This window comes from Mobula birostris, chromosome 20 (assembly GCF_030028105.1).
Source record: "Mobula birostris isolate sMobBir1 chromosome 20, sMobBir1.hap1, whole genome shotgun sequence".
Taxonomy (NCBI): Eukaryota; Metazoa; Chordata; class Chondrichthyes; order Myliobatiformes; family Myliobatidae; genus Mobula; species Mobula birostris.
In genome coordinates this window covers 26,144,361-26,166,438 of record NC_092389.1, presented here as the reverse complement: position 1 = coordinate 26,166,438, position 22,078 = coordinate 26,144,361, and the positions used below count along the sequence as shown (strand labels likewise).

Sequence of the window (22,078 nt, the reverse complement as noted above, 5' to 3'; positions counted from 1 at the left end):
TAATGATGTATTGTTTTATGTTCTAAATATGAAGATATATTAATTTGAACCAATGCACAGACATATCACATACTCTATTAATATGCACTGAATGTCAAAGCGGAGTTTGTAAGTTCCCAGCCACAGCAACATAATCACGTTCGTACATAAGATTCCCATTGACACAAACGTTTCCACAATGAAGCACAAACCGAACTGATACATACTGAAGGTCAGAGGAGTTGGTGTGTGTTGGAGATGTGCATTCTGACAGTGAATGATCGTCTGAGTCACTTTTCATGTAATCGCACGACCCCATTGGACGTTAATAACGCGGAATGCTGCAAGCCCGTTCACTGGCAGATAGCTGGTGTGGAGAGCAGGGGGCAGCTGCATAGCCTTGGGCCTAGTGAGGATAAGGCCTCAAGTCGTGGTTTTGCCTGTTTACAGCCACCCAGGAGAGAGGCATTGGAGTCAGTGTGCTCCAACAGAATGCTGCTGTGGTGCGGCATCCAAGCTGGAATCAGTGCTGCCCAAGTGTTCACTTGGCAGCTGACAAGCCATATTGCGTTCAACTGCAGATTGCTGCAACATTCATGGATTCTGGTCTTGGAGAATATTTTATTTTCTTGTGTGACTATTTTACTGATACAAGGGGTGATTGATAAGTTCGTGGCCTAGGGTAGGAGTCAATTTTAGAAAACCTAGCACATTTATTTTTCAACATAGTCCCCTCCTACATTTACACACTTAGTCCAGCGGTCGTGGAGCATACGGATCTTGGACCTCCAGGAAGTGTCCACAGTAGGGCTGATTGATAAGTTTGTGGCCTAAGGTAGAAGGAGATGAGTTATACAGCTCTCGTTATATGCATATGCAGGTCAACTCTTTGAGTGATTATGCAGAAAGTTTGAAGTTAATAACTTATCTCCTTCTACCTTAGGCCACAAACTTATCAATCACCCCTGCTGTGGATACTTTCTGGAGGTCCAAGATTCGTATGCTCCACGACCGCTGGACTAAGTGTGTAAACGTCGGAGGGGACTATGTTGAAAAATAAATGTGCTAGGTTTTCTAAAATTGACTCCTTCCCTAGGCCACGAACTTATCAATCACCCCTCGTATCTTATATGTGCTATATGTGCCATGTGCAGTCGGTGTGTGACTGTCAGTACTGTGTTTCACACCTTGGCCCCTGTTTCGTTTGGCTGTATTTGTGCATAGCTGAATAACAATTGAACTTGAACTTAACACATTCATACTGATGAGACAAAATCCAGAAACCTCACACTGACATACAGTTCTGTACATACTCACTCTGACAACTGGCATAAGCACATGTCTATACTGATGTGTGCAAATAGTAACAGGAATAGAGACAAATGATATGGGCCAATAAGGACATTTAAGGACTAGTATAAAGTCTCTCATGATAACATTCAGACTCAACCACACACTTGGAGACATACACGTAGGATGAATCCTCCATACTGATTCGCATTACAGACACACCCATAGCTTGAGACATATCAGAAACACTGAAAAGAAAAATAAAGGCATTCTGTTTGGCTTCCTTAAAATGTTTAATTCTTTAAAAAAATTATAGTCTTCGGGTTAGAGAAAACCAGAATATTTTTGGTCAGGTCTAACAATAACAGTATTTTTGGTACAATTTGACTTTACACTGTGAATGAGAAACATAATAAAAACGAGAACACTTTCAGTTATTTCAGAGGAACATCTGCTGTTGACTCTACATTTGCTTAACTAATTAATGAGTGTGGTCCAATCTTATCATTGGATTTATGGGTCTTCTTGTTGATGGCACATAATGTACAGGATGTCTTGTCAGGGCCTATTTGTTTAACCTCTATAAAACAGCTGGCACGCAGCCTACTGACCATTAGGAACATTTAACCAGCATTCAAGCCATCCACACAATGTGTTTGCTCAGACTTTTGAGCTCTATTCCATCTGCCTTAAACATGACTGGAATATTGCCATGGTAGGCTAACAGTGCAACCCTGTCCCTGCAGAAATCTCAGCTTCTTTATATTATACATAGCAACAGTTGCGCTTTGGAGCTCTTGAAGTGTATGCAGGCATAGCGATAATCCTGCAGTACACAGGGTCACATATACACTGGAATTCTCACTATTTTCACTCATAAATACAAGCAAGAAATACAACTATCAAAGGTCCAGCCGAAAATTCTTGACAGGGCTGAAGGCATTCTACCTATATTCTTGCTCACTGTATCAGGGGACTTTCCGTGGGATTATATGGAAGGCTGAATGATTTGGAAATTCTGCAGTTCCATTAGCAGTATTATCCAGAGAATGGACTGCACCATTGTGGACCCTAATGGAAAACTGGGACGGCCCAGGGTATCTTTGCAATCTCTTTGTCTATGACTGAAGATACAGCTGACTTTGTAATATTTTGCAGCTCTCACTAGATTCAGGAGTCCATCTTGGAATGTCCTTGTCCATCAAACTTTCTTTCTTGCCTTAAGTTTTGGATAGCCTTCCAACACAACCAGAGGGGAGGGGAAGCCAAATCCAACCCAACCCATTGCAATCTTGCCTTCACCTGACACTTAAGTTACCACCAGCAAGTGGAATGGCAGAATTAAATCCAATTTAACATCACAGTGTTAGGGTCAACTGTCAAAGCCTCACTGGCTGCATGTAACCTATTCTGGAAATACTACTAATCAGTTGAGACATGAGTGAAAGTTTGATCATGTTTGCATTTACCTAGAGTTATAATCCTCCTTCTCAAATGTACTCTCACATTAATTCATACAGTGCTAGCCATTTCTACCAAATAGTCAATCAGAGAACCAGAACTAGACCTGACAGAGGCCAGGAACCAATCCAGAGGTGTGAAAAATCTTAGTTGATTTGTCAGATGCAGGGAGGCAAAATTACTCAAAACCAACTCATTTTACAAAAAAAAACAACCCATTTTACACTCAACATAGAAACCCAAACACCAAAAGAACTGATTGGAATATCAGGCATGACAGCTACAGCACCCAGCCAGGTATTTGCTTAGTAATGTGCCGAAGATTGGGTTGGCCTCTAAATGGTGGCCTTTCCTTTGATGTTTGAATTAATGATCCCAAAGTGAGGCTCACTAGTGGGAGTACTAAATTGTCAACTCTACCTCTATGACTTAGCTTTGCCAGATATATGCAAAACAAGAGAAAATCTCATTCAGAAAGGAGAAACCTCCAGCTGAGATGCATGCCCTATTTTTATCATCAGTCACTGGTCAATTTCCTTCTTTGAGCATCAGACATTGTGTTTCTATATACCTCTAGATAAATAACCACTCTTAGTTTATCTACTGAACATTTTTACGAAATGTTTTTAATACAACAAAATATCAGGCTACATTCAATCTTATTAAAACTTTATACCAGCAGCCAATACCCTCCCACCTCCAACAGACTCATCTTCAAATAGAACGGTTCTCACCCAGCAAGCATAAGCTAACAGCTTTTTCCAACGCATATTCACTTCAGTATCGTGGTCCGCTAAAGAGCATCATCTCGGAACACAGATGGGGATATTCACAGGTAGTGCAGCCAGTGGCTAATCCATCCAATCTTGTGTTTCCCAAATTGGCTGTTCTATGGCCTACAGGATCGTTTGGGGGATCCAGAATGCGTTGTGTGTGTATGTTACAGAGTGCAAATATATTTTTTTTCATTTAGTCTGTTAGACACATACTCGCTATTGAAAAAGATTGGCACATTCAGACAAATACCTTATAATATCCAACATTATCTTTTTTTTTCATTTATAAATACGTTCACCAGAAGGCCAGGAAATGCTTAATAACAAACAAACAAAAAAATCCCAGCTATTTACATTTACAAAGTTAACATGAATTTTCCTGATGTCATAAATTAAACATAAAAGTTTTTTTTCTTGAAATTTGAAACTTTGAATTCTTTTTCATAAAGGCAAATTATTTTTTTCCAGGGTTGGGAACAAGAGCATGGGAGGTGCCTCTGTCGGGGACCTCACCTACAGCCTGGTTCTTTTGCCCATTCCTGTCTTCTGTTCATCTTTTGTCCTGTAAGTAACCAAAAACAAAACATGAGTAACATTGGTCAGTGCAAAATAATACTGGGGTTAAAATTGTTGAAATATGAAAGTATGTTGCATAGACAAGGTCTTAGTTCCTTGCGTATAGAAGAGTAAACCTATATTGAGCTGTTCAAGATGATTAAACAGTCCAATAGAGTAGATGGACAGAAGGTATTCTTTCTAAAAATGAAGTCCAGAACAAGGGTCAGTATAGGTAAGGTGGGCTGAATGGCTTGCTTCTGTGCTGTATCTCTATGCGGGAAATACAAGCTAATATAACAACATTCGGATATGACCAAGAAACACTTCCTACCGATGGAAGTGGAATTCTCCCACAAAAGTAGTTGTTGAGGCAGGAGTTAATTGAACATATCAAATCTAATATTATTACATCTTTGTTAAAGATGAGAGGAATATTGAACCAAGGTGGATAAACTTAGATACAGATGCTCTAACCAAATGACAGCACGGGTTCAGGGTCTGGAGCAATAAACATTCTGTTGGAAGAATACAGTGGGCCGAGTAACAGAGGAAAGGAACTGTGTCAGGAGTCAGTGCAGGGTTGTGTCCTGATGTAGTGTTTCGACCTGAGATGTTGACAGTTCCTTTCCTCCCACAGTTGTTACTCGACCTGCTGAGTTCCTCTAGCAAACTGTTGCTCCAGATTCCAGCATCTGCAGTCTCTCTCGTGTCTTTAGGCTTAGAGTCTGAATGGCCACCCTACAACCTATGCAGGAGAGATTACACGTTAATAGTTCAAAGTAAATTTATTATCAAAGTATGTACAGTGGTATATCACCATATACTACCTTCAGAATTACTTTCTTGCAGGCATTCACAATAGATCAAAATACAATACATGCAATGAAAAACTGCATACAAAGACGGACAAATAGCTAATGTGCAAAAGAAGACAAACTGTGGAAATAAAAAAAATTAAATACATCGTACTGAGAACGTGAGCTGCAGTGTCTTTGAAAGTTTATCCATAGATTTTAGAATCAGTTCAGAGTTGAGGTGAGTGAAGTTTTCCACACTGGTTCACTTGTTATAGGTAGTTCGGTCACTATATCAAGCACCAATGCTTTCATAAACACAATTTCTACTGTTGAAATACGCCCTCCTGCCCCTCTTCCTTGATCTAGTGTACTTGCTGTGCTCAAGCCATGACCTTCTACTGTTTCTAACTCATCGCTTCTCAAATTTGTGAAACTCAATTTTCTCAAATTTCACTGGTACAATTGCAGACTGTGACGGCCCCCGAGTCAACACAGTGGAGTTGCGAGATGGGTGTACACAGGAAGCCTGTTGTATGTGGAACTTGGGAAGAGCAAGACTGGGTGGGTCAAAGATAACCGACCAAGTTTGGGGAGAAAGAGTGAAGAGAGGCAGCAACAAATGAGAGAAGCTATACTGTAGGTGGCAATTTTTATCAATGTGTCATTGTTTATTCAATTTAAAATGTTTCCCCAGCCTTCCCCTACATGCTCAGCGGGAGAGGCTTTGTTGTACTGATCTACGAGGTAGAGATGAAGGGTTTGATATTAGAGAACTTTCTTATTTGAAGTGTAGCAGTTGGTTGAACATTTGTCTGGCTGCGAAAGAATGAACTTCAACTTCTGAACTTCTGAGTCAATCAATTTTGTGGCTGTCAGTCCCTGACTGAACGTTTATTAGTCTGAGTAAAAGAGAACACCAATTCGTCAAGGATATTTTCAGTCACGTTCGCTTAAACTTGTAATGCAGTTCCCTCCGCTGTGGCCCCTTCAGTACCCCACCCCTCAAGCATACAAGAAATGACAGGCAGACTCTGGGAGGTGGATCTCCATGGCACCTGCTTGCAGACCAAAAAAGTTGCTTCTCACTGGGAGGGTTGTGGGGGTGGTAGGGGGAAGCGTGGGGAAATGTGATTACAGGCTTAAATAAATCCTTTAAAGATGTCTGTTATGCATTGCAGAAGTAAGAATTTGTTAAAGCAGCATTTTCCCATGAGAGACCCAAAAAAAAAACAGGAACAGGTTTCTCTCGGCTCATTAGGTGATCAAGTTGCACTATCTCTGATACTTGATTCCATTTTGCATTTTTCTAATATTCTGACCGTAGGCAGCAAAGAAAAAAATACTGCCACATCACACACTTTGAAGTCTATCCTTATGTATGTAATTCATATATTAAAAGCATGTTCACTTCATTAGACTTCAAGATTGCTCAATACTCTTCCCCTTTAGGGTACAATCTGTCTTTAAAGAAATGGGAGACATTTATCAAACATACATGCTTTAGGGTACAGACTGAACTGAACAGGCTAGACATTTGTACAGAAATTGAATAATTTAATAAAAAATAATTCCTCAAATAATTATGATTGAATGTTTGGTTTGGCAAGTTTTTAACTGTATTTTGACAGATTAAGTTCTGCCATTTATAACTAAAATCTGTAGGCCACAGCCCTGATGGTGATGAAAATCTTTGACATTAGAGCAGATGTGAAATAAACAGAGACTCTTTAACTGAGTTTCCTACTGAACAATGTGTATTAAATTTATCTGAATGTACAGGTCCCTAATCAGTATCTACACATGCCCTCGCATTAGTTCCGATACTGCTAGGCCACCCTATCTGATATAGTCCATTATAAAAACAATAACAGAATTGGTCTGTTTTCTGCGGGATTTTAGATTCCTGGAAAATCTATTTTCTGTCGGCACATTGCAGAATTTTAGCATCAAATTTCCTGCACAAAGAAGCCCCTAATGATGTGATGTCTTTAGAAAGCTTATGAGAACATTCTAATAGATGGACAAACAGCAGGATTAGGATTAGTTACTTTGCCCAGGGGAAAAATGGACTAAACTTGTTGCTTTTGATCTGGCTAACAATCCTTGTACTTTCTGCATGTGGTCCCTACAAAATACAAGGTTATATGGTCTGCAGTGAGGTAGGATGTGAGCGATCCTGGGACGAGCGCATTTTTATTGCACTGCAGTGTGGTGTTGGGCGTAATACTGACTTGCTGCAGTTGGCACAGTTACCTTATCGCTCCCTGGACCAGGGTTCAATTCCTACCTCAAGAATTGACTGTGCGTGTTCTCTCCACAACTGTGTGTTTGCCTCGGGTGTTCTGGTTTCCTCCGACATCCCAAAAAATCACTAGTAGATTAACTGGCTGCTGTAACTTAGCCTTTAGCATAGGCCAGTGATGAAAAAACAATTAAAAGGGGAATCGATGGGCATGTGAAGGAGGATATGTTGTAGGTCTATAGTGAAATAAGAAGGAAGTAGGAGGGAAATGGGACTGAGATAGCGCTGCTGGGAGCTGGCATGGACCTGATGGGTCAAATGGCCATGGTTTGTGCAAAGAAACATACAACGAAACAGCACAGGAACAGGCCCTCCAACCCTCCATGTCTGTGTCAATCATGATGCCAAAGTACATCATCTGCAAACCTCTATTCTCTGCCTGTTCGTGTGTCTCACAGGGTACCTTCTAAATGTTGGTATCGTATCTGTTTCCACCATTTCCCTATGCAGTGCATTCTAACCTAAACCTTATATCGCTGCATCATGACTTTCTGACTTCTATACTCAATGCCCTGACCAATAAAGGCAAGCATACCATACACTTCCGGTGGCACTCTTAGAGAACTACAGATTTGCAGCCCAAGATCCTTCTGTACATCAATGATCCTCTTACATACAAATGACTTGCCATTTACTGCATACTTTAATCTTGCATTTGACCTCCCAAAATGCAACACCTCACGCTTGGCTGGCCTTAACTTCATCTGCCATTGCTCTGTGCAAGTTTCCAAATAATGTACATTTTGTTGCATCCTTTGGCACCCTTCCTCACCAGTTTTCATGTCGTAGTGAGTAGATGAGCAAGGTCTTCAACTTAAGGAGAACAAAATGAAGGATTTCAGGGTACGAAGGAGAAAGCAATTGGGACTGGTGCATTTGCTCTGCTGGGAACTGGTATGGATCTCTTCTGTGCCAGGAATGCATCCAACATGGTGAACATGGGAGTGAAGGTTGACTTTAGTGTAGGGACTGAAGGGGAAGGAGAGCTCATACACGGTGAGCTGCTTCAGTGTACCTTGAACAGTTAGACTCCTTCATCCAGGAGGTGTGAAGATGAGGTGAATCTGTGGAATTCGTTGCCACAAGCAGCTGTGGAGGCTAAATCTTTGTGTATATTTAAGACAGGTTGATAGATTTTTGATTGGTCAGGGCATGAAGGGATACAGGGAGAAGGCAGGAGATTGGGGCTGGGAGGAAAAAATGGATCAATCATGATGAAATGGCGGAGCAGACTCAATGGGCCAAATAGCCTAATTTTGCTCCTATGTCTTATGGTCTCCAAGCAGCTAAAGTTCAGAGTGTTAGGCCAGGGGTTTAAGCATTTAATAACCCTATAGATGCATTAACATCTGGAAATCCCATTGTATTTGAAAATAGGTACTCAGGTTGCAAACTGCAAAGACCACTCCAGATGATGTGATTCCAAGCAGCACCTTGGCTTGGTGAATGGCCCACAATACAATGAGTGAGGAGGGCAGCTTTTCACTGGCTCCACTCATTTATGTACAGGAACTGTATCAATGGGCTGTTCTAGTTGCATGAGATCCAGACAAAGAAACTATGTTCTCAGAAAATTTAGTAGAGGCCCCAACTCTGGAAAAGACAGGTGTGAGATCCTGCTCTCGCACATCTGCAGAACTAAATCCTTCCAGAGAAAAAGAGGGTTGCTTGACAGCACAGTGGCTCACAGATCCAAACCTGGCCTTGAATGTTGTCTGTGGCTGTAGATGCTCCAGTTTCCTCTGCTAAATGGGTGCTAGTGGTTAAGTTAATTGATGTTGTAAATTGCCTCTAGAATAGGCGGATGGAAGTGCTGGGGAGCTGAGGGAATGTGAGAGAGAACAGATCACCCAGTAAAGTAGGGCTGTGGATATGATGGGATTGCTCTGAGAGCCAGCATGGACTTGATGGGTTGAATAGCCTCCTATGTTGTGCAGAATGATAACGAAGGAAAATTAGCACTGACAGGAAAAGTCTAAGAGAAGGTCAATATCAGGAGATGGCTGTAATGTGACAAAAAAAAAATTATGACTACAGCAGAGTTGTCTATTCTTCTCAGTCCCCTGCCATCTTCAATCTGATTTCTCAAACACTACTCTGTTCTGCATTTAGCAGATTCAGATTCCAGTGCCCCTCCCTCTCCACACACTACCTCCACCCTCACATTCCTTAAGTCTTAAGCAGAGCTGACCTATTTAACAATGAGGGACAGATTCTCCAAACACCTCTTTATACTGTCACTCCTTTCTTGGAGAAGGTTGTACACAACATGAGACAGAAAGTGTGACTGGAGGAGACCAAGCCTGAACTGGCTAATCTAAACCCATGTAAGAGGATGTGCTGGGCGTCACAGGCAGTGGGGACAGTGATGCTCTACATCGCAAATAAATCTTTTCCTTTTCTACCACGAGCTCACCACGCACCCTTGCAAACCACAGGATGAGACAGCTGCTCTGCCGATTAACCTGGCATTGCACAGGCCACCCAAGCATGCAGGGAGAGGGGAATTGATTTAACATCTGGAAGGTAACTCTGATAATGCAGCTCTGCTTTGATGCTGACCAGGATTATGGGCTCAGGTCCTAGAGTTCACCATTATGTGACACAGAGTGGCACTGGCTGAGCTGAGCTGACAAACTCGGTCCCGTATGATGGAGTGCACCTTGAATCAATGGGAAACATGCAAAATGCAATAGATAGCACCAATACGTGGTGACTCTCTATGTGCAGCTCCAATGGGAATCGTCAAATATTCCCATGTAGGACTACTACAGTTGAAATCCACAGTCACAGCCATGGGATTCAGTAAGCAACATTGCTTTAAGGTGTTTAAAAAATCTTTTGATCCTCTAAATCAATGGATCCTGGATAGCAGACTCAGGTCGTGAGTGCAATACCCCTTTAAGAAAATGGAAGCAGGGAAGGCACGTTGGGCTACAGGTGCAATTGAAATAGAGAGGCCTGAGACACCTACTCCCGATTATCCCACTGGCGAATGTACAGTGTCTGGAAAATAGAACTGAACACACCTAAGCAAGATTGCAGTACCAGAGGGATATCAGGGACTGCAGTGTACTTTACTTCACGGAAACATGGCTAGCCCTTGGATGCAGCGCTGCTGGCACCAGGTTCGGATGTGGCCCGAGTGGGGAATGAGAGACACTGAAGCAGATCGATAGTTCACAGACTTTAATGCGAACAGTGTTACAGGGAAAAGAAAACAATAAATGCTAGGCCAAACAGGGCTGTTAACTGAAGCTCTCAAATGCAAAATGAAGTCTACACTGCGGCTGAAAAGAACAACTAAGAATAAAACGAATACCACTAGTGCTCAGAGTCAGTTGACTCGACAGTCCAAATTCTCGGGCAAGGTGGAACGCAAGCAGGCAACAAAACGTTGCTGTGTCCAAGTCTCGACAAATACTATGACGGAATGAATGGAGTTAAATACTATTACAATGAAATAATAATTAGCTGATGTACATATTCACGAGCACAATTGTCATTATCTGTTATGCTGCCAAATCCGTGGTTGTGACAGCTGCAGCCTGATGGCTCACCATTCTCTGCAAAGAGAGGTCAGTTGAGTCTTTTAAAGGTACAGGAGGGGGAGTATGCTATGTGATTAGCTCATTGTGGTGCACAGACATGGTGGTTCTGTCTCAGTTCTGCTCATCCGACCTGGAACATCCATTAGTCAAGTGTTGTCCATTCTATCTGATGAGGGAGTTTTCCACTGTCATCCTGGTAGCGGTGTACATTCCACCCCTGGCCAACATCAGGCAGTCATTGCAGGAACTGAGCACCATGATCATCAGTAACAAAACAGCACACCTTGATGCTTTACCTATCATTGCGGGAGATTTCAGCCAGGCCAGCTTGAAGAAGTTTCTGAATAATTACCACCAACATGTCACCTGTGGAACCAGAGGACCAACACACTTGACCGTGGTTATACCACCATTAAGAGCAATTACTGTGCCGTCCCACACCCACACTTTGGAAAGTCCGGTCATGAAAGTGCAGATCGGAAATAACATCTCCTCCTCACTGACAATCAACACTGGCACATCTCAAGGATGTGCGCTTAGCCCATGCTTTGTTCTCTCTACACCCATGACTGTGTAGCTAGGCACAGCTCAAACACCTTCGATAAATTCACCGATGATACGGCTATTGTTGACAGAATTGTAGATGGTAACAAGGAAGAGTTGTAATTGTGAGATCAATCAGCTGGTTGAGTGGCGTTGCAACAACAGCCTTGCACTCAATGTCAATAAAACTACGGAATTGATTGTGAACTTCAGGAAGGGGAGGTCAGGACAACACACGCCAGCCCTCATTGAGGGATCAGCAGTGGAAAGGGTAGCAGGTTCACGTCCCTGGGTGTCAACATCTGTGAAGATCAATCTTGAGCCCAACATAATGATGCAATTACAAAGGCGGCAGGACAGTGACTATATTTAGGGGCTGTGGACAATTCTGATTTGATGGAGAATGGACGTGAAAGCACAGAGGAACATCTGGAGAAATTTCTGAAACGCCTGTTCGCTGCTGTCGTTACTGTGTGGTTCGGAATCTTTCAGAGGGTAGGCCTCAAAATCCCCAGCCTTGCCTGCTTTTGGCGGCGGAGAAGGAGGTTGAATCGTTCGGACAGAGATGGCGCTCAGTACTCAGTGTTGGAGAGCTGATCAGAGCTTGAAGTTTTCGGATGACTCAGAGTCGGATTGTGGTCGGCATGGCAGGGAGAGTTTTTCTTCCTTCTCCCGTCTGCGTGAGATGTGGGACATTTGAGAAACTTTGAACTTTACTGTGCTCACGGACTTCTTCATCAAGTTATGGTATTGTTACACTGTTTGTAACTATATGTTATAAGTTTTTTCAGTCTTGGTTTGTCCTGTGTTTCTGTGATATCACACCGGAGGAAATAATGTATCATTTCTTTATGCATCCATTACTAAATGACAATAAAAGAGGACTACGTGTCTTCATAATCATATATTTCATTAGGAGCTCAAGGAGGCTTGGCATATCACCAACGCCTCTCTTAAACTTCTACAGATGTACCATCCAACTGGTTGCACTGCAGAGGAATGGAAAAATCTGCAGAATGTTGCAAACTCAGCCAGCTCTATCATGGGCACTAGCCTCCCCAGCATCAAGGTCACGCCCTCTTCTCATTGCTACCATCAAGGAGGAGGTACAAGAGCATGAGAACACACACTCAACATTTTAGGAACAGCTTCTTTCCTCTGCCATCAGATTTCTGAATGGACAACGAACCCATGAACACTACCTCACTTATTTTTTTTTGGGCTCTCTTTTTGCACTACTTATTTAATTTAATTGCTATATGTATTTCCGATTGTAATTTATAGTTTAAAAATTATTTATTGCACTGTACTGCTGCAAAACAACATACAGAATGCCTGTGATATTAAACCTGATTCTGATCATTTCGGACCTCAGGGATTTACAAAAAACTTCATTACTTCTCTTCCAATGTGCATGGGTTTTTATTTGGTCAAGCTGAGTGGACACAGCTTCACTTGAGACTAAAAATTGCAGCAGTCTCAGTACTGCATTGAAATGTCTGCCAAGGTGACATGGACCAGTTTATGGTGTCAAGTGTGGAAACATAACCAGCTAATTCAGAAGTGACCATTGATCCAAGAATAATGTTTTAGCAGCTTCCGATTTGTCGTGCCCTAAATTGTTTACAAATGACTTGTTAACTCATTGGGTGGCACAGATGCGCAGCTGTTAGACCCACTAGCTCAGAGACTAAGGTTCAATCCCGTTCTCTGATGCTCTCTATGTGGAGTTTGCAATGTGACGACGTAGGTTTTTGCTGGGTGCTTCAGTTTCCTCCTATATTCCAGATATGTGCGGGTTTCCAGGTTAACTGGGCACTGTAAATCGCTTTTAATGTGTAGGTAAATGGTAGAATCTGGGGGAAATTAATGTTGGATTAGTGTTGATAGTCAGTGGGCTTAAGGATGTATTTATTTGCTTTACCTCTTTATGACAATGAAATTGGTGAAAAAAGGCATGCAGTGTACAAAAAGTTTCTGAAAGTGAGAGGTTGATTTAAAAAATGGGATTAATGTAGGATTAACACACACAAAATGCTGGAGGAACGCAGCAGGCCAGGCAGCTTCTATGGAAAAGAGTACATTCGACGTTTCAGGCTGAGGCCACTCATCAGGACTGGAGAGAAGAAGATGAGGAGTCAGAGTTAGAAGGTGGGGGGGGTTGCATTACCAGAAGTTCAAGAAATTGATGTTTGTGCTATTCTGCCCAGACGGAATATAAGGTGTTGCTCCTCCAAGCTGAGTGTGGCCTCATTGAAGCAGTACATGGACTAGCATGTCAAAACGGGAACGGGAAGTGTATTAAAACTGGGAGATCCTGCTTTTTCTGGCGGATGGAGTGTAGGTACTCGGCGAAGCAGTCTCCCAATGTAGGATTAGTACAAATGGGTGGTTGGATTCTGTGGACAAGGAGCTTGTTTCTATGTTGTGCCTTTCTATGACTGTGAGTGATTATGTCCTGTCTACAAAATACAATTTAACAATGAGGTGTGGGTCCATTTGATGACCTTGCTAACGGTACAATGACTCTGAGCAGGTTCTAATGATGAATGGCATCATTCAACAAGCAATAGCTCAGATCTGATTGAGGCAGGGCCAAGAAAGACTTTTTGCTTTATGTTCATCAAACCAGCTTGTGGAAGCAGTCTGGAGGATTCTGATTTGAACAAAGCGCAGCTCCACCACATCTCAACCGTCAGCATTCCTGTGACAGATCCACCAATGGAATCTGCAGCCAGGATGAAAGAGCCTTTGTAGAGAAGCAAAAAGACACAACAAAAGGGGAAAAAAAAAAAGATGACTGAAAGGAATTGAGGCTGAAGTTGGCCCTTTGCTCTAGGTAAGGCCTGACAGGTCTGGGCAGGTCTCAGAGCAAAGAGTCATCTCACAAGCTGTTCTTTTCATTCCAGTAGCAGTCACATTAAGGGAGTATCAGGTATATAAGGTGCAGGGGGTTCAATGGATGTTAATACAGCGATTAGCTTTGTAATCTAAACCGCATAATGGAGCTCTAAAGGACTCCTGACATAGTTATCTATAAATCCTTGCCCTCAAGCGGGGAGCACACCGATCTCTCTGGAGAGAATTTTCATCGCCTCTGCAACAAATGATAATTTAACTCTTAAAGTACAAATGGCTTGTAAAACAAAGTTTCGTCACCTCCTTCAGAGTTACCCTATTCCATTAGAATGGTAGATTTGTGAACCTAATGGTCGAGTTTCCATCTTGCAATATTCTTCTGCAACCTAATATAGAATTTCAAACAATTAATGTTACTAATATCAATGACTCTTCTCCTGACTGAACATAACAATTTCAGTAGCTGTGGTACTTACTAAAATTTGGACAAATACAGTTAGTGCTCTGTCAATCCAGTGTACATATACACAATAATAACGGTACTGACCCAGACTTGTAGAGGTGTGGTAATTGGTATCAACTCCATAGCAACAATCATTGCACTGATTCAGATTACAATCTGACTGTTGTATTGACTGAAACATGCAGAAATGCAAAGGTGAGTTAGGTGTTATACCAAGCTATTTCTCTACAAATGCAGATGCTTATCCCAATCACCTACAACTTACCTGCAAGCAGCTATTTGTAGCATTATTAGCCTGAATCTTTGGATAGCATTCCTCTACATTTAACTGGAGAAACACCAATTGCCACCTCACCATGGTAGCTAAAATTCATCTGCTGTTTTTACGAGCTATATCATTGTAAAAGGCGTGTGCTGATAGTTGAAATACATTAGCTTTCAAAATCATAGGGCAATTAAACCATAAATATAAAAACTGTTACCTGTAAATAGAAGAAATTCAGATGAAAGCTCAGAGTGTGGTTAGGATTATGAATAGGGGTTGAAGTGAATAGATACTTTTAAGGGTTAATCAAACAATCAGTCCCACAGGAAAGAGGGCTCTGCTGATAGAACTGGTACAGTGCATTATGTAACTGGACTAGCAAACCAGATGGCTGGGCTAATGAACCTGCAACATGAGTTCACATCGCATGTCAGCCGGGGGATTTGAACCCTGTTAATCAAATCAATCTGAAATAAAATCCAGTGTCAGTAATGATGATCATCAAATTCTTGTCATGAAAGCAGTTACCTGATGGACACTAATTTGCTGTCTTTACCTGGTTTGCACAGTATTTGGCTCAGGACACACTCCGGTGTTGATAGCTCTTAACTGTGTTCTGAAATGGCTGAAAAATCATTGGATTCCAGGGAAATTAGGCCTGAGAAACATATGCTGGCCTTGCCCTCAATGAATAAAATGAGTTAGGTGGATAGATGTAGGGTGGATGGCCCTGTGGAGCAGAAACTAGGTGGGTTGGATGATACAAATTCCATAAGTCTGGCAATACTCATTTCTCAGTCATTTGCAACAATTACAGAGGGCCATAAGATTCCCATGGAATTTCAGAACCAAACCCTTACAGAAATAATAAAATTAGGAAGAATTCTACATTTTATCCTTAGTACAGACTTTGTGTTTATATAAATGAGAAATAAAATGTATGGGGATGCAATGCAAACTGTTAACAAAGAATATTGAACGGTACAGCGCAGGAACAGACCCTTTGATCGACAATGTTGTGCCAAACCAATTAAATTAGTAATCAAAAGCCAACTAAACTAATCCCTTATGCCTATACTTCCATATCCTTCCATTTTCCTCACATTCATGTGCCTATCTAAAAGTCTCTTAAAAGTCCCTAATGTTTCTGCCTCTACCACCACCCCAGGCAGTGTATTCCAGACACACACCACTCTGTTTTTATAAAAAAAAAGCAAACAAACAAAACTTGCCCCTCACGTCTCCTTTGAAGTTACCCCCCCCACCTTAAATGCACACCCTCTGGTATTAAACGTTTCAACACTGTGAAAAATATATTGTCTGTCTGTTCTGTCTATGCTTCTCATAATCTTATAAACCTCGATCAGATCTCCCCTCAGCCTCCAGGAACTCAGCAGCTCAGGTAGCGTCTATGGAAATGAATTAACAGTCAATGTTTTGGGCCGAGACCCTTCATCGAGACTGGAAAGGAAGGGGAAAAAGCCAGAATAAGTCACCTGCAAACTTACTAACCCACCCATCTACGTTTTCATCTAGGTCATTTATATACATCACAACAGCAGAGGTCCCAGTACAGATCCTTGAAGAACACCATTAATCACAGACCTACAGCTAGAGCAAGTCTATTCCACCAATACCCTTGTTTACCATGGCCAAGCCAGTTCTGAATCCAGAACAGAAAATCACCATGGATCCCATGTATCTTAATCTACTGGATCAGCCTCTCATGAGGGACCTTGTCAAATGCCTTATAAAAATCCATGAAGACAACATCCACAGCTCTACCTTCATCAATCACCCTCATCACCTCATCAAAGAACTCAACTAGTAAGACACAACTTGCCCTGCATAGAGCAAAGCTGGCTCTCCCTACTTTGGCCATGGTTTTCCAAATGCTTAGAAATCCTATCCCTAAGAAATTCTGTCCTTAAGAAAATCCCATCCCTAAGCTGATTCTGAAAACATTATAAGGCTATCTTCCACATGTCATGGGGTCTTTGTTAGAATTACTGGAAACCCCTGTACATTGCATGTTAGATGGAACAAGAGTAAATGGGTTATCTGCCTAGATTGACATATAGTGAATGGTGATGGCATTCACAAGACAAAAGTACATTAATGCTGGGACAATCATCTGTTAATACATTCCTTTTGGACAGGGGATCAATACGGTACCAGATCTCCAGGATATTGTACTATGGAAGTTGGCTCCATAGCCTCCTACCTCACTGCGGTCTACTCCAGCTCCTTTGCTTCGCCCTGCTACGTGACCCCGTGACCCGGTTGAACCTCTGGATGATGAACTTCCTGTTGTGGAGCAATTGCTTGACATCTGACCCCGCTGCAGGAAATTGGGTTTACTGTACGGTATTAAGTCATCTTCTGCAAGAGCAATTCAAAGAAAATGAAAAGTTAATCTAGCAGCCTAAAACCATTAACAGAAATCACTCTGATTTGTTCTGTATCTCTCACACCTCTAAAGAGTGTAAAACCTGTGAAAATCTGCAATACTTAGCAATTACAGTACTGGGTTATCAGTTCCAAGATTGAGTTCAAATCCCACTATAGCAGCATATTGAAAGTGACATCATGGAGAGAGAGGGTCATTGAAAGTGGCGTCATAGATCAATAGGTTTGTAAAGAGAACTTTTGGCACACTGACCTTCATAAATCAATGTATTGAGTACTAGAGCTGGAATGTTATGTTGAAGTTGTCTAAGACATTGGTGAGGCCTAATTTAAAGTGTTGTGCTTTGTATAGGAAATATATCAGTAAGCTTAAAAGAGTGCAGAGAAAATTTACAAGGATGTTGCCAACACATGAGGACCTGACTTATAGCAAAAGGTTGAATAGGTTAGGATTTTATTCCCTATGGCAGGGGTCCCCAACCTTTTTTGTGCTGCAGACCGGTTTAACATTGACAATATTCTTGCGGACTGACCAACCCGGGGGGGGGGGGGTGGGGGAGAGGGGTAGGGTTGTCAACGGACAAGAGTAGCAGTGAAATACGTTGTGTTTACCCTGAGAAAGACTACAATGACCATGAAGCCTTGCGCGGGCACCAGTGCACATGTGTGACTTGCGCATGCGTGTACGTGCCGATTTTTTTTTCTACAAATCGTTTTTGGCGATTCTGTCCGGGGGGGGGGGGGGGGGGTAATCACAACCGGAATATAGGTGATAAGTGGCTAATACACTCAATTTCGTTTCTAAAAGGGTTTATCTAACGAATTTAATATTAAACACACAGCGTATATTTTCCTTGCATGGATATAGTGATAAGTCAATTATCAGGGGAGGACAGGGGAGCTTGAAGTAAGTGTTGAACGAACATCCAGTAGGAGTGGCAGAAGCAGGTTCGATATTATCATTTAAAGAAAAAATGGATAGGTATATGGACAGGAAAGGAATGGAGGGTTATCGGCTGAGTGCAGGTCAGTGGGACTAGGTGAGAGTAGCGTTCGGCACGGACTAGAAGGGCCGAGATCGCCTATTTCCGTGCTGTAATTGTTATATGGTTATATAAGTAAGGCAATAGCATCATAACATTTTAAGTAACGTTTGGATATTAAACACACAGCACATATTTTCCCCGTATGAACACATAAAATCATTGCATACACCAAAATCGCTGAATCAGTGGGAGCCCTGGCTTTGTATCCCTGCAACAAGACGGTGATGGGAGACAGCAATACTCGAAGGGAGGTTCCTTATGTCCAGTCTATTCTGCAATTTAGTTTTCGTTGCATTCATCGCAGAAAACTCCGCTTCGCAGTGATATGATGTTGGAAATGGAAGCAACGTTTTCAGTGCTTTCGTGGCTATCTCAGGATATTTAGCCTTGACTTTGATCCAGAATGCCAGCAGAGATGTTATGTCAAACATACTTTTCAGCCCGCCGTCATTTGCAAGCTCGAGGAGTTGATCACCTTACCGCGCTGACATGGATGATGCGCGGGTAATGACCTCGCGTGCATTCAAGTTCAACAGTGGGCGTGACAGGAAATGAGGAAAGGTACAGCTGACTCATATTGCCAAATCATACCGTTTTCACGCAGCCCGGTAGGACAAGCTTTGCGGCCCGGTGGTTGGGGACCGCTGCCCTAGGGCATAGGAGAATGAGAGAAGATTTGAGAGAAGGGTATAGAGAGTGTAAGTGCAAGGAGGCTTTTTCCACTGAAGGTGAGTGAAATTAGAACGAGAGGTCATGGGTTAAGGGTGAAAGGTAAAATGCTTAAGGGGAACATGAGGGGAATCTTCAACCAGAGGGTGGGAAGAGTACAGAATGAGCTGCTAGCAGAATTGGTGGACGTCAAGTCAAGTCACCTTTTACTGTCATTTTGACCATAACTGCTGGTACAGTACACAGTAAAAATGAGACGACGTTTTTCAGGACCATGGTGCTACATGAAACAATACAAAAACTACACTGAACTACGTAAAACAAACACAAAAACTACACTAGACTACAGACCTACCCAGGACTGCATAAAGTACACAAAACAGTGCAGGCATTACAATAAATAATAAACAAGACAATAGGCACAGTAGAGGGTATAGAAGGTTGGTGTCAGTCCGGGCTCTGGGTATTGAGGAATCTGATGGCTTGGGGGAAGAAACTTATAGTCTGGTCATGACAGCCCGAATGCTTCGGTGCCTTTTGCCAGATGGCAGGAGGGAGAAGAGTTTGTATGAGGGGTGAGAGGTGTCCTTCATAATGCTGTTTGCTTTACGGATGCAGCGTGTGGTGTAAATGTCTGTAATGGCGGGAAGAGAGACCCTGATGATCTTCTCAGCTGACCTCACTACCCGCTGCAGGGTCTTGCGATCCAAGGTGGTGCAATTCCCGAACCAGGCAGTGATGCAGCTGCTCAGGATGCTCTCAATACAACCTCTGTAGAATGTGCTGAGGATGGGGGGGTGGGAGATGGACTTTTCTCAGCCTTCGCAGAAAGTAGAGACGCTGCTGGGCTTCCTTTGCTTTGGAACTGGTGTTGAGGGACCAGGTGAGATCCTCCGCCAGGTGAACACCAAGAAATTTGGTGCTCTTAATGATCTCTACGGAGGGATCGTCGATGTTCAGCAGAGAGTGGTTGTTTCGTGTTGCCCTGAAGTCAACAACCACCTCTTTTGTTTTGTTCACATTCAGAGACAGGTTGCTGGCTCTGCACCAGTCTGTTAGCTGCTGCACCTCCTCTCTGTATGCTGACTCATCGTTCTTGCTGATGAGACCCACCACGGTCGTGTCATCGGCGAACTTGATGATGTGGTTTGAGCTGTGTGTTGCAGCACAGTCGTGGGTCAGTAGAGTGAACAGCAGTGGACTGAGCACACAGCCCTGGGGGGGCCCCCGTGCTCAGTGTGATGGTGTTGGAGATGCTGCTTCCAATCCGGACTGTCTGAGGTCTCCCAGTCAGGAAGTCTAGGATCCAGTTGCAGAGGGAGGTGTTCAGGCCCAGTCGGCTCAGCTTTCCAATCAGTTTCTGAGGAATGATTGTGTTGAATGCTGAACTGAAGTCTACGAACAGCGTTCGAACGTACGTGTCTTTTTTGGCCAGGTGGAGCGTGATGGCAATGGCATCGTCTGTTAATTAGTTGGGACGGTACGCGAACTGCAGGGGGTCCAGTGAGGGGGGCAGCAGGGTCTTGATGTGCCTCATGACGAGCCTCTCGAAACACTTCATGATGGTGGATGTGAGTGCAACGGGACGGTAGTCATTGAGGCAGGACACTGAAGACTACTTCCGTACGGAGACGATGGTGGCGGCCTTGAAGCACGTAGGAACGACGGCGTTGCTCAGGGAGATGTTGAAGATGTCAGTGAGAATCTCTGCTAGCTGGTCTGCACATCCTCTAGGCACTCCGCCAAGAATATTGTCTGGTCCAGCAGCCTTCCATGGGTTGACCCTGCACAGGGTTCTCCTCACATCGGCCATGGTAAGACACAGCACCTGGTCATTTGGAGGAGGGGTGGTCTTCCTCGCCGCGAGTTCGATTTCAACATTTAAGAGATATTTAGATAGGTAAATGGATGAGGGGTATGGAGGGCTATGGTTCGGGTGCTAGTTGATGGGACTAAGCAGATTAATAGATTGGCATGAACTAGATAGGTCGAAGGGCCTGTTCTGTGCTGTAGTACTCTGACTCTATAGTAAGTCTTGAAATGGATTATTATTTAAATGGAGAAAGACTGCTAGGAGCTTGGAAGCTTTTGTACATGGAGCACAAAAAGATGCCACACAAACATGGCAGGTAATTGGGCCAGTGGAACGTTGGTTTTTACTTCAGAGGTTTGGAGAATAAAAATAGGGAATTCTCACTACAACCGTACAAGTTGTGAGTGAATCTAAATCCAAAACACTATCAACAGTTCTGGGGTCCTTGTATATGGAAATATTGTAGTCCCCTTATATATACAGTAGATATATTGTCATTGGAGGTAGTTAAGAGAAGGTTCACCAGAGAAGGAGAGGTTGTCATGGGGAATCAGATTCAGCTTTATTATCACTGACATACATCATGAAATCTGTTGTTTTGTGGCAGCAGTACAGTGCAAGACATAAAATTACTGTAAGTTACAAATAGTGCATAAGAATAGCGAGGTAATAAATAGTGCAAAAGGTTAAACTGCTGGAGTCAGTATTCATTACAGTTTGGAAGAATGAGAGGCAATTTTATTGAAATACAGAAGATTCTAAGAGATCTTGATAGGATAAATGCCAGGAGGATGTTTCATTGCTGGGAGCCTCTTGGACCTGAGGGCATAGTCTCAGGATAAAGCAAAACCCACTTCAGACTTGAAGATGAAGATTTTTTTTTCATTTGAACTGTATGAATTTGTTGTTCCAAAAAGGTAACAGAGGCAGAATCCTTGAATATATTCAAGGTTGAAATGGTTTAATATTTAATCAGTCAGGGAAAAGATGCCAATGGGGAGAGGGTGGGACTAGAGGAAATTTGGATTGGCTGTATCTTATTGAATAGCAAAGCAGACACAAGGGGCCCATGTCTTACTCCTGTTCCCATTTCTTATGGAATTATTGTCTCAAGGAATTTTAAAACATCTACTTATGGATTATTAGGTCTAGAAAATATGGCCATGAAGGCTGCTGATCTGTTGTAAAAGTCAAAACAAGTTGATCAATGGCCTTCAGAGAGAGAAAACAGACAGGCATACACATGGATCTGACTCCAAATTATGAAATTGACTTCTGAATACCTCAGGATGCTTAG

At 42.6% G+C, this 22,078-nt stretch overlaps 1 protein-coding gene across 5 annotated transcripts in view; it reads right to left on the bottom strand.

Moving 5' to 3' along the window:
• Nucleotides 1–1,552: 1,552 nt before the first annotated feature.
• Nucleotides 1,553–22,078, bottom strand: part of robo3 (roundabout, axon guidance receptor, homolog 3 (Drosophila)) — a 345,220-nt gene continuing 324,694 nt past the window's right edge. For all 5 annotated transcript variants that reach the window (XM_072238366.1, XM_072238370.1, XM_072238367.1 and 2 more), the window contains 2 exons: nucleotides 17,069–17,226; nucleotides 1,553–4,068 (listed from right to left, as the gene is read on the bottom strand). In XM_072238366.1, coding sequence (XP_072094467.1) covers nucleotides 4,057–4,068; nucleotides 17,069–17,226 — 170 coding nt within the window. In that variant the 3' untranslated portion in view covers nucleotides 1,553–4,056. The remainder of the gene's footprint in view (nucleotides 4,069–17,068; nucleotides 17,227–22,078) is intronic.